This window comes from Adiantum capillus-veneris, chromosome 3 (assembly GCF_014529385.1).
Source record: "Adiantum capillus-veneris isolate H3 chromosome 3, ASM1452938v2, whole genome shotgun sequence".
Lineage (NCBI taxonomy): Eukaryota > Viridiplantae > Streptophyta > Polypodiopsida > Polypodiales > Pteridaceae > Adiantum > Adiantum capillus-veneris.
The window spans coordinates 79,285,251-79,298,443 of record NC_140933.1 but is presented as its reverse complement, the minus strand read 5'-3'; the positions used below and the strand labels follow the sequence as shown (position 1 = coordinate 79,298,443).

The following is a 13,193-nucleotide window of genomic DNA, read 5'->3' as shown; positions in this document are numbered from 1 at the left end:
CGACCCAAATAACCCGGGAAGTCAATGCCCTTCTTCTGCTTTTTGCCGTGCTATTTGGCTTTCTTTTGCGCGTCAAAAAGCTGAGCAATCCGTGCATCAACCACCTCTTCTAATTCCTTCTCTGAATATTTCTTGTGAGCAGAAGGTTTCTTGAGAGCGTTTTTCGGGGGTGGAGTGGTTTTCTGCCACTGCTCGTGCACTTCCTGAAAAGTCTCGCTCATATATTTTGCAAATTTTGGGTCCTTTGGAAAATTGAGCATCATCTTTGTTGCATCGCCGATCAATTGACAACGCTCCATCTCTTGTCGCTCCGCCTGAGTAGGCCAAGGCGGGCCATACTCTCTGCCGGAATCTTTGTTGTGATCCCTGTCCGCATCTCCAGAAGCAGAGAGAGTCGACTGATCCTAGCGTGAAGCCATAGGTGCCGCGGAAAAAAAATTGGGGATCTGATTTTCCGTAGAAGAGAAATCAACCATGCTCTGATACCACTGTAACAGACTTGGACACTCCAAGTCAAGAATCAATCGCGACAGCAGCAAATAACGACTTCAAAACAATTCACAGATCACAATAGATTTGCACTGGCCCGGCGGAGTTCCGTGCGTAGAGATATTGGCCCCAAAGACTGGCGCCCCTATCGGTATTTCTTTATGTATTAAATCCAGTGTTACCAGGGAACGGACATTTCGGGCCTTGGAACGCCGGAACGGCGTTCCGACCGGCCGGGATTTTCTGGAACGCGTCGGAACGGAACGGCGTTCCGGCTGGAAACTGTCACCGGAACGGGACGACCGGAACGGGCTGGAACGGGACGGAACGGACCGGAACGGCCGGAACGTCCCCAACGGCCATAAACGGCAGTTTTTGAAATTGAAAAAAATGACTGTTAGGCAGCCAACGGCCATTTTCAGCAGTCAAAAAAGTATATAATGCCCCCCTCCTCCCCCATTCTTCACACACTCATCAAGCCTCAAGGCCCATTCTCCCTTGCTTGAGCCTTGCTCTCAACTCTCAAGCCAAGCTCATTCTCCCTAGCTTGCTCTCAACTCTCAAGCCATAGTGTGGCGCCGCGGCATGCCTCAAGGCTCAAGCTCTCAATCTCTCTCTCTCTTGGGCTAACTTCTAAGTTCTAACCCTCAACTTTCAAGGCTCAAGGCTCAAGCTCTCACGGAATCAAGCGGCAAGCCTCTCTCTTTCAATCCCTCTCTCTCTCTCTCAAAGTTCAAGATCAAGCTCTCTCTTCACGGATAATCCATCATCCATGGCCTCTTCTTCTCGTTCAACCCCCTCCGTTCATGCGGGCAACACTCAAAAGGCGAAGGAATGGTCGTGGTGGGATGAAGTGACCTCGGAGGGCACCTTGTCGGCGGCGGGAGGTTCTCGTGCATGGGGATGCAAGCTATGCTCTTACACGCGGAAAGGGGGGCATGACAAAGTGAAGGCACACTTTCTTCGAGTGCCGGGACATGAGGTGAAATTTTGTGCCAACGTAACCATCGAGAAGAGGAAGGAGCTCGAGGAAAAGGATCGGCAATTCAACCATAAAGCCAAGCCGGCACGCAAAGGTATTGATCCAAAGACCCTCATTTTCCCTTCTTCCTCTCTACCCGGTGTAGGTGTTGGTGCATCTTCAAAAGGTCCAATTCGTCGCCAAAAGACCCTTACCACCTCTTGGGACCCAAAGAAGAAAGAAGAGGTGGATGCGGCCGTGGCCCGATTCTTCTATCACGACCATATCCCATTTGTCGCAGCGAGGTATGTACATTGTTTTATGATTCATCAATCTTCTCTCTCATTTCTTCCGTTATCGTCGTTTCCACTTTTTTGATACTAACCTCTTCTATGTTTGATCGAAATAGGTCGGAGTATTGGAAAGTCATGGTGCAACAGATAGGAGAGTATGGCACCGGCTATGTGCCGCCATCTTCAGAGGCTCTCCGAACCACCTTGCTCGATCGAGAGAAGGCTATCGTGGAGCAAGCAACCCTCAACATTCAGCGTCTTTGGGCAAAACATGGCGTTTCCCTCATTGCTGACGGGTGGAGCGATACAAGGAAGAGATCTATCCATGGTCTCGTCGCATACTCCAGTGGAGAGATGTACTTTGTGCACTCTCATGATGCCACTGAGAGTGGCAAGTCCGCCGATGTCCTCTCTGCAGAGTGGACAGCGGCCATAGAAACCATCGGTGAGCAACACGTGGTGGCCTTTGTCACAGATGGGGAGGCATCAAACAGGGCAGCAGCAGCTATCATAGAGGGCCACTATCCGCATGTGACAGTGTGCTTTTGCATGGCACACTGCTTGAACAACCTTCTGAAAGACATCGGCAAGCTAGACTGGATTGCTCCAGTCATTGCTGATGCAGTGAAGATGGTTACTTTCATCAACAATCACAACTTGGTTCGGAGTGAGTACCTCAAGAGGTCGGGCGGCAAAGTGCTTCTAAAGTATTCAGATACCCGCTTCGCATTCAACTTTCTTCTTGTACGCAGGCTGTCTGAATGTCAAAATGCGGTCCAACAGGTCTTCATCAGTGATGAGTTCACCACCTCCCCCTATGCAAAGACAGTTGCAGGGATTTTGTGCAAGGATAAGGCAGAGGATCTTGAGTTCTGGAAGGAGCTCAAGAGTCTAGATGCACAGGTAAAACCGGTGGTTCATTTGCTTCGAGTTCTGGATGGCATGGATCCTTGCATTGGCAAGATTTATGAGGCAATGGACCGCATGATTGAGCAGCTTGCACAGCTTGAGCCGAACGCAGAGCGATATGAGGAGATCCATGCGCTTTGCAGCTCGAGGTGGAATTCATATGCCTCTCCTTTACACGGGGCAGCGTACATGGTGGATCCAGAGTTCCAAGGTGGAGGGCAAGAGACAGATAGGGAAGTCATGAACCAATTTACAGAGATCTTAAACAAGATGGTTCTAGACAGAGATGGGCGACGCATTGTCAGAGATCAGCTGAGACAGTACAGAGAGATGCGAGGGTCATTTGGCAGTCCAGATGCTCAGATTGATCGCAAGAAAATAGGTTCAGTGCTTTGGTGGGAGGACTATGGCTATGATGGCCCTGAGCTTCAGAGATTGGCGATCCGTATTCTCAGCCAGTCAGTTAGTACCTCATGCTTGGAGCAATTGTGGAGTACCTTTAGCCACATTGCTTCCAAGAAGAGGAATCGGCTTGGAGTGGAGAAGGCTAATGATCTTGTCTTCGTCAACGCAAATTTGAAAATGCTTTGCAAGAGTACAGACAAACAGACAGATCCTTTTACACAGTGGGAGATGGAGCAAGAGGCTTCTCAGGCGGGTGGAGATGCACATCCACCAACACCAGGTACTTCATCTGTGGCTGAGATCGAGCCGGACCTAGACCTCGATGATGAGGAATGGGAGGATGTGCATGATTTACAGCCGGCTACTACGGATTGGGAGGCCTCTCAGGCTAGTGGCTCTTGAGTCTTGAGTCTTTGCCATTTATCCACCTTTTTGTATGGCTGCTTGAGCCTTGCCCTCTTTGCCATTTGTAGCTACTAGCATCTTTATGGTATTTGTCACCTTCAGTCTTTTGGTATTGTGGTCACTGAAGTCTGGTTTGAACTTTGCCCCCCTTTGGTTTTTTTGTAGCACCTTGGCCGCTGGCGGCCCTTGAGGCTTGTTACTATGTTAGCCATAATTAATTCCAAAGTGTTATCTCTGACTACTACTCTTGCAATTATTTGAGAGCATTGTGTATGTACTATGGGCATTGTGTTTGCTCATTGTTGTTCATCTGGCTATGTTGTTCATCTGGCTATGTACTCTGGGCCCCTCACATCCCAATCAAGTCATAATAAGGTTAAATGGTCTTCGAATCGTGTTTTTTGTGGGTATTAGAGTCAAAGGACTCTAATACTACTTGTATTCAAACACATAACGCTAAAAAAAAAAAAAATTTGGGTGTTTTTTTAGCCTGCCGTTCCGCGCCGTTCCCGTTCCGGGCCCATTCCCGTTCCCCCGTTCCGAAGGGAGGCCCGTCGCCGTTCCCGTTCCGCGTTCCGGGTAACTATGATTAAATCAATATCAAAGTACAAAGAGCGGTTAGGGTTTCACTCTCAGACTCTGCGTCCGGATGCTCTGCAGAGTGAGCCCTAAACCCTTTACTTAAAGATTCAAGGGATGCCCAAAAGGAGAGCCCCAAAAGCTTCCAGTTCAAAAGCACAATCCTCTCACAAACTCTCTCTCTCTCTCTCTGTGGCTTTAATAAAATAAAGCAAGTATCCTTCTCTCTCTCTCATATCAAATCAGCGTGGAGAAAAGCAAGAAATTTGCGTCGCCCAGAGGGCTGTTTTTCAGCTCCGTAATTTCTGAAAATCCGTACCGCTTGCCACGTGGCATTTCAGCCTCCAAATTTAGGGTTTCCAGCCACATTAGGGTTTCAGCCAGCAGTTAGGGTTAGGGGTAGATTCTTGACTCGGAGTGTCCAAGTCTGTTACATATATAGACTATTTTTTAGGGTGTCGTATGGTATTCCACGTATGAACTCTTCGGGGAGCCTGAATCGGGCTTATTTCAGGCTTCCATACCCGCCCGAGTGAGACGCATGGTTGACGTATGGAAAAACTATGTTCGTGATTGTGAAACCAAATGCAAATGCACGAGTTCGCTAGAGGACAGAGGCAAAGGTAAGCTTAGCAAGTATGGCAGAACTAGTGCTCAATTAGTTGCCTTGGTACCCACGAGCCTCGAGGTCCAAGAGCCGTTGTTATAAATGCGAGAAGACGCTCTATTTGGCTCGAAAATGCAAAGCCTAAGGCAAAAGCAAGCACTCACAAAAGGACAAAGGCAAAGGCAAGCTGGACACAGATAGCAATGATAAAAGTTTGAGAGGGGAGATCGGCATGGCACAAGTGGTGGTGAACATAGTGGCCACGACGCCAGAGTTCTAGTCATGTGGAGGTTGTCGCAACTAGCTTCAGCAAGAGAGCGGATTGTGAGCAGCAAAGAAGGGCAAAATGAAGCTCCCTACAAATGATTTGAGCCCATGTATTAGAGTTTAAGTTATTGATGTTTGAACCCGTGGGTTAGAGTTCAAGGCACATGCATTCTAGCAAGGAACCACTTAGACATATCTAAAACATTATGGATGAGTGCACCAATCCATTGTTGTTGGCAAGATGTGTTTCAAAGTTCATTATCTAGGAAAGTTTAGACATGATGTGTTCATAGTTCACGAATGGGAAATTCTTGGACGTAGTGTGGTCTACACTTCGATTTTCTATAAGGAAAGCTTTGCTAAAGATGGCACATGCATTCTAGCAAGGAACCACTCTGACATATCTAAAACACAATGGATAAGTGCACCAATCCATTGTTGTTGGCAAGATGTGTTTCAAAGTTCATTATCTAGGAAAGTTTAGACATAATGTGTTCATAGTTCACGAATGGGAAATTCTTGGACGTAGCGCGGTCTACACTTCGATTTTCTATAAGGCAGGTTGTGCTCAAGATGGCATTCTTATAAGGTAAAAAGTCAACAAAAACAGGACGGAGGTGTATCCATTAGATTGATCAGCTAATGGGGTGTCCATGGTAGCTTCTTCATCCATTTGGTCTTCCTACATATGTCCGCTATGAGTTGCAGAGAGGGTGTTAAAGTTATTGCATCTCGAGTGAATAGCCCAATGTGATCCCCATATTTATTTTGGCTTTAGGTATTTATTTTACTTATTTGTCAAAGTCTTGGTAGGGAAATTTGCTAAGGTGCGTATATAAGCACCACCTTGCCCCAATTGTAAATCTTCAATTCACAGCCCGGTTGGTTCAGCATTCTCTCTCTTGTATTGTCCCCATTGCTCTACCCTTCCGCATCGTCAACTTTGACAATAACATCCAGGGTACATGTAGTAAATGAAGTTATGACATGCTACAAGTGTGGGAGTCCTCATTAGCATTGTGTGTGTGTGTGTGTGTGTGTGTGTGTGTGTTATACATACAAAGCTCGCAACTTCTTTCGACAAAAGCAATGGTTTTGAATGTTCACACTTTGATATCCAATGTCCCTTAGCACCTTATAACACCTCCTTTTACAGCATCCACCTTAATAAGACAATTACTGCCAGCTAACCAATATTGGTGTTAGTGCAAATGAGCACCTGTTATGCTTTCAACTGAAGTTTCATGGTACACTCACACATGTTTTCCTCTCAAATCAGGAACTTGCATGGATGCAAATTTACATGACCAAGTTCTTCTCAGCAAAGAAGACAATATTACAACGACAAAAACAGATGAGAGAACATACCCAAGCAGCAAAAGTCGCAGCATCTTCATCTTCATGGTAGAGGGAACCTGGCTGGCCTTGGCAAGTACGGGTGCTGCAAAGACAGGAAAACAGAACGTGCGTGTGTGTGTGTGTGTGTGTGTGTGTGTGAGAGAGAGAGAGAGAGAGAGAGAGAGTATATACCCAGCATCCGAGTAAATACCAAGCTTAAGGCCCCTGGCGTGCACATACTCCGACAGCGACTTCATGCCTGAAGGGAATGCATCGCTCCTCGCCTCCAGTAAACCCTGCGAGAGTGACTTTTCCGTAAGGGCCCATTGAGTCCACGTTGATTCAATTGTGGTTGATTGAAAGAATTAATTCAATTGAGGCCAAGGAATAGACTCCAGGGTCATCATTTTACTATCAAAATTCTCTCTCTCTCTCTCATAGTAAATCGATGCGTAATATAAGGTATTCCTAATGGCTTTAAAAGAAAAATATAATACCTACATAGTGCAAGATCAGAAGAAAAATATTCACTACCTACATAGTGCAAGGCCAAAAGAAAACACTAAAGGGAAAATAAAAGAGAAGTAAAACACATATGGACAAATGTGCAATCGACCACCTCTATTTATGGACACAAAAAGTCTTTGACTTTCCACCTCGATGGATCTTTTCTTTTCTTGAACTCACCTTTCACTTATGCACTTAAGATGTTTTGAAAGGCTTTTTATTTTTCAGAGATTGGCTCTAGTCACTTTTTTTTCATTCATTAGCCAGATGCTTCCACCCCTAACGATATCTTCGCTCCCAGACTTAGTTGAAGGCATATCGATCCCGGCCTTAGTTGAATTAATTAAATGCTTCACCTTCTAAAAGGCTTTGGGCCTGAGAGTCGAACCCGGCCCCATAGGGAGGGTAAATAACCGATTGTCTGTCGTAGACCACTCCGATGGCCCCAACTCAGTGTTGTCATCTCCTCTTAAGAATTAATAAGCAAGCCACGGCAAGGGTTGAACCCAAGGTCCTGAGCGTGCCCATTCTGCAGGTTGCATCTTCAAGCAATGGCGCCTCAGCCTCCTGCTGCTTCATCCACGACTCAGCCTCCTGCTTTGTACCCACCCCTGCCAACTCCGCCCCTTCCCCGTCTCTTCATTTCAGTGGTATCATTGTTGAATCGCCCTGTCTTTCTTTTTTTGAAATGGGTACAACCTACTTGATGCGCACAACAAAAATTGAGGCCATTTGAGTGCATTTCAGTGCAGCTAACTCAAGTGCATCCAATTTCACTCAATCGACCTTAAGGGTACCTGTATTTTACTCCACTCCTCGATTGCATGTCACTTGGGTTCAATTGCAATACAAGCACCCAATTGGATTCCCAAAGAAAATTGCAACAACTGCAAGTTGGGTTTGCAATTTCATTGCAATTTGTGAAAGTGTTATAGCAAGGTTCCATGGACCATAATGAGGGTAATAGTTTATAAGCTATAAAACAGCGACAAATAATTTTTTTCAACACTACCTCACACTCACTGAACAAAGAATTGTCTTCATTCACTAGTAAGCCACTAGGAAAATTCCACACAAGACCATGAATCAAAATTATTATCAACCTCCATTAAATGGAGAGTAATTCACATTGTTGAGCAATTAATGTGTACATCCTCTCTTCTTCTAAAAATCTCACAAACATCATTTGGCATACTCTTGATGAATTTAAAATCCTCTATAACACTCCCAATTTCCTAAGGCCTCAGTGTTTTCTTACTTGCCCACGAGGAGCTTGTTTTAACTAACCAAGACTTTCTCGCATCTCCATACTTTGCTATTCGCTCTTCTGACCTAAAATCTCTGACGAAAGCTAAATTCAAGAGACTGTCATAATGTTTATAACATGTGCACCACCCTATTGGGCCAAAAGATAGTCTTTCAAAAGAGGACAAAGGCTTGATTTAACAAATATATTCACTCGAAGGTAGGCATGGGCAACAAAAGCATGTCTTGATGGTTAAAAATGTTACCATTGACTTAGTGCATAGCTAAAAACCCTTGATGATGAATCAATTGCCATGCGCCTTGTAAGTATTTTCAATAATCTTTTTTCCACCATGTGTCATTCCATATAATTTCTTTTTCCAATTATAAAGATTTATTTCCAATAATTTCCTTTTTCACTGTGAGGAGTCATGACCGACACATTTGAGAGCTTCCATGAGTGGAACAAGCAAAAGGAGCCATATCGAACACATTCTTTCCTAGGCGCATGCTCTCTCATTATTAATTTCTTATTGGAAGCACATTTATCTATGGCTCAAATGTGATCTAGTTTGCAATTGATATTGTACTTTGATGAATAATTTCCATTTGAGCCTCATAATTTTCTTTACATGGTTCTTTTCCATAGACTATTCAAAGTTTTCCAAACTTTATGCAAGCATACATCTCGCTATATGTTATAAACAGTCACGTAGACCTTGCAAATGATAGTTGCTTCCTATGAACTGGAGCAAAAGGCAAGCACACAATGGCACAAGAGTTGGGCCTAATCGCTTTATTTATACTTAACTATATATAGATGGAGAATAATCAATTCCATATCATCATCATATGACATTTTATTATTGCTTGCACTTTTCAATCCATTTAGACATACAAAAAGAAGACAATATTCAGTTAGCTACTTGCTTGCATCGCCTCCAAGGTGGATAGGTTCAATAAATAAGGTACAAAAAAAAGCGATAAAGAACGTTGTACATTACGGGTAATCACAACCAATGCAAGAAATACATTAACTATTGCTTACAAATAGACTTGCATGTCTACTTATGCATGGTTGCATACATGTAAATATACATGCATACACACCGACATATATGCACACGTATGCATATATGTATACTAAGGTCTACAACCTAATATGCATGCATGCACACACTCTTGTATGAGTACTATGCGTGTAAGTAGCAACGAGCTTGTTAAGTACTAATACCAATATGCGTATTTATCGTATGGTATGGGAAGAATGATAAAGTTGAGTTTGGAATGCAACCTTGATCATCTCTAACACATAGTTTTGAGATAATTTTTGGATGTGAGGACCAACCATCGTGCGATGAAAGCCATTTACCAAAGCTATTTGCAACTGACCTTTTATGAGAATGTTTCTCGTGACCCATATTGCTCTATTAAAAATTCATTCTCTTTTAAGCAACACGGTTGAAATATAACGACAACATGGCTGGGTGTAGACGAATACAAGCAAAATATTAACCTCAATTGATTTTTTAAGTGTATTGTTTGCAAGTGTTCTCATATATCTTGATGCTTATGATGTTACAAGATATTAAGACACAAGAAGGGATTTTTTAAAACTTTGGAAAGAGGAGTGAAGGAGTGGCATCAATCATCCATAGTACTAGATCTTATGCCAGGCACCAAGAAAACATTGACTTTGAAACACTTTTGTCATAACAAGTTGAATCTTATGAGTGATGTCCTATGACCTTGTAAATTCATGAGCTTGATTCTTGGCTCTCAACAGAATACAAATGATGGGAACATGCTTCATGGTTTAACAATGCAACTTCTTTTGAGAGAAAATCTGAATGCAAATCTAGATCATACTAAAGACCATTTCCTTTTGAGATATTTATACCATCATGGAGAAATTAAGGACATGATCGATTGATTAGGTTGCTTTAAAAAGAAAAGGTTGCTTTGGAGCATGTAAAGACAAAGCCAACTAACTCTGGATGTTGGTTGATCATACCAAGTGATTGGTAACCCGCAAGCAAAGATAGCACACCAAGTGCATTGACTTATAAGGCTTACATACTTGGTAAAAACTATAAGTGATCATCTTTTACTTTGCTAAAAGTACAAATGTCAAGAGCTTACATACTTGGTAAAAACTATAAGTGATCCTTCATCTTTTACTTTGCTAAAAGTACAAATGTCAAGAGCTTACCAATTCTCACGAACCATCTAGGACTAGTTGTTTGACACGACCATATATCCTTGCACTATTCAGTCTTTTTACAATGTCGTTACCAATCTCCTTTGATATGAATTCAATTGGCGGATCCCATTGAGCATGTTTTTGTTTAAGCTCTATAGTACCAATTCAAAGAATGGGTCGTTTGCTCAAATGCCAAGTTCTATACAATTAACTACTATTTTGTTCTCATTAGAACCCATGTTCAATATATTATACATATGCGAAATACATAATAAAACCACCTTTAACTGCTCATCAATCAAATGATGAGATGTTCTAGATCATTACTAAAAGTTCCAACATATTTGATACACCACATATACATTAACCAAAAAGCAGTTCGCCATTTATGAACTCTTCTAGCCTTAGCGAAACATTGAAATTACTTCTATCTTTTCACCCTCCTAAATACAAAATAGAGTGCCCAAAGTAGATATTCATGTGCACATATGAAAAGAACATTGCGACACATTCGAATGTGATAGGAAAACACTTGCATTAGAAACATAAAGGGTTTCATTTCCAAGACAACGATGTTTTGTAGATTTCCTTGTACATGTCAATTAAGCATGCTTCCTTGAATACTACACGGCATATTTTTATAATACCTCTTCTTTTTTTTCTTGTTCCTTTCTACCTTAACTTTGTGATGATATGACTAACTAAAGTTCCCAAGGAGCAAGAAATGCATAGAGTGATTGAAATATATCTTTAGTTTACATACACTAAAATGACCCATGAATACTCATGTGATGATAAACCTTGTTTTATTTGGAAGTCACAAAGACCGCTCTCTTTCTCAAAACCATGGCAATAATCGCACAATGTTCTAGTCGTGATAAGTTTAAAATCCCAAGCATGATCCACCAAATAGATGCATTCTTGACTTAAATGTCATAGAAGTCCATCATTTTAATTTTATTCACACAAACAATTAAGCATGAAACGAATTAAGTGAAGTACCTAATAGAACTCAAAAGAATAACATTTTCGATTTAGTAAAACAAATCAACTAAGCTTCAAAGAAATTGAACGATTTAAAAAGAAATGTACCTGTCTATTTCTCTTCATTTTTGCCCAACAATCATCTGAAATAATGTAGGAATGGATGTGAAGACTCAGTATCAACCTTAAAACGATAAGTCAACTATATTGAAAAGTCTTAACTTATTGCAGGGAGCCAAAATACATATTCTTTGACAATGTGTGTGTGAGGGGGGCAACAACAGTGCACCACCACGTGGCGATCCTATGAATCCTAACAGAAGGCTCCCAATTGTATGCTATATACGCCGACCCATTATCCCTAGATGACAATTATCAGTTTGCATTGAGCATGATGTTCCACTTTTCCTTACAAATAGATATACATTAGCTGCCTAATGCTCTCTCTCTCTCTCTCTCTGTCTCTCTCTCTCTCTCTCTCTCTCTCTCAATTGCCTCAACATAATACATAGTCATTGATCAACTCAACATAGTCTCATCTCATAAGTCATGACTACTACCATGATTCTCTCTCTCTCTCTCTCTCTCTCTCTCTCTCTCTCTCTCTAACCCCCTCGATAATAGAGTTGCAGAATAGGAACTTACCGATGTTCACGTACTTGTAGCCCAATGCTGAGAGACCGGTAGAGACCAGAGCGTCAGCTGCGCAGGAATAAAAAGGGATCAGCGTGCTGCGTACCCACTGAGAGAGAGAGAGAGAGAGAGAGAGAGAGAGAGAGAGAGACCTGTGTTGCGTACAATGCTTTCCGTGATGTGGCAATTGAAATGGTTCCAGCTGTTCCACCTGCACATTCCAACATGCGCTAACACAAGCGCTCTCTCTCTCTCTCTCTCTCTCTGAAACCAGGTATCCTGCAAGAGCTCTCTCTCTCTCTCTCTCTCTACAAAACTGACCCCATGGGCGGAGTTCTGCCGAGCCCATTCTGAAGCAGCTCGCGCCTAATTTGTGATGTAACAGAAACGTTCGAATTTGCAGCGGCCGCTGCTGCAGTAGTCGCTAACCCCCACCCAAGTAACACTGCCACCCACCCAAGTAAGATCATAATCTCATCTCTTGCCATCTCAAGACTCAACAGACGTACATTATAATTGTAGGCTAGAGATAGAGAAGCGTATTCTCTGGACTCTAGAGTTTTCGCTCTCTCTTCCCACGTTGATTATATAATGACGTGTTGTGGTTGATCTGCCCAATTAATGACTCCACCTTCTCACTTTTCACTCTTTTTATTCTGATGCTTACAACTCACGAGTACCCTCCACTGCTACTAGGAAAAGTTCCTTTTGGACGGCCATTTTGCTTGTTTTGGGGTATTTTTCCATCTTGTGCTAATGAAAATGTGAGCTACTCTCCAAAAAATACACAAAGGGCTAGGTCGTGTGGCCTGCTTTCCTAAACTTGCCCGGTAAACCCCTTATCGGATCTTCTCTCTCTACATGTCAATTCAACTTGGAAACGTGCACGGTTTTTGTCGTCTTCTACCCATGCAAAGTAGTCGCCTAGTCATTCGAACGGCAATCGTTGCCTCGCCAATATTTTGAGATGTCGACCTGCGTTTTGCTACCATGATGAGCCTAATTGTCGTGGACTTTTGCTGTGTAGTGACCGGCTGCCTCAACTGGAAAGCAAGAGGGCAGTGTCCAGGGGACCAAGCCCTAAAATGTGAGAGATAATAACATCTTGCAAGTCTTCAGAGCTAGGGTGCCTATAAAAAATCAGCCCTTAGTGGTAGGACAGAAGCCAAATGCTAGAGACCACAAAACTTTGGACATATCGCTCAAAGTTGGAGCGAATCTCTTTACTAGTTCCTCTACGCTAGCTCATTAGTAGCCTACGTTCATGGGATCGTTGTAAGATGTGTGTGTGTGTGTGTGTGTGTGTGTATGCACGCACGTGCACTCAGACGAAGCCTCTATATGAATGGTCGTGTCTTAATTGCAACG

General features: G+C 42.8%; 1 protein-coding gene across 1 annotated transcript in view; it reads right to left on the bottom strand.

Annotated features, from left to right (window-relative positions):
* LOC147461169 (alpha-galactosidase-like) overlaps window positions 1-12,360 on the bottom strand; it is a 44,642-nt gene extending 32,282 nt beyond the window's left edge. Inside the window, exons 1-6 of the mRNA XM_086508795.1 lie at window positions 12,147-12,360; window positions 11,978-12,036; window positions 11,838-11,894; window positions 11,301-11,335; window positions 6,446-6,549; window positions 6,284-6,356 (exon numbers count right to left, since the gene is read on the bottom strand). Of these exons, the coding sequence (XP_086364921.1) occupies window positions 6,284-6,356; window positions 6,446-6,549; window positions 11,301-11,335; window positions 11,838-11,894; window positions 11,978-12,036; window positions 12,147-12,313 (495 nt within the window). The 5' untranslated portion in view covers window positions 12,314-12,360. The remainder of the gene's footprint in view (window positions 1-6,283; window positions 6,357-6,445; window positions 6,550-11,300; window positions 11,336-11,837; window positions 11,895-11,977; window positions 12,037-12,146) is intronic.
* Window positions 12,361-13,193: the final 833 nt, after the last annotated feature.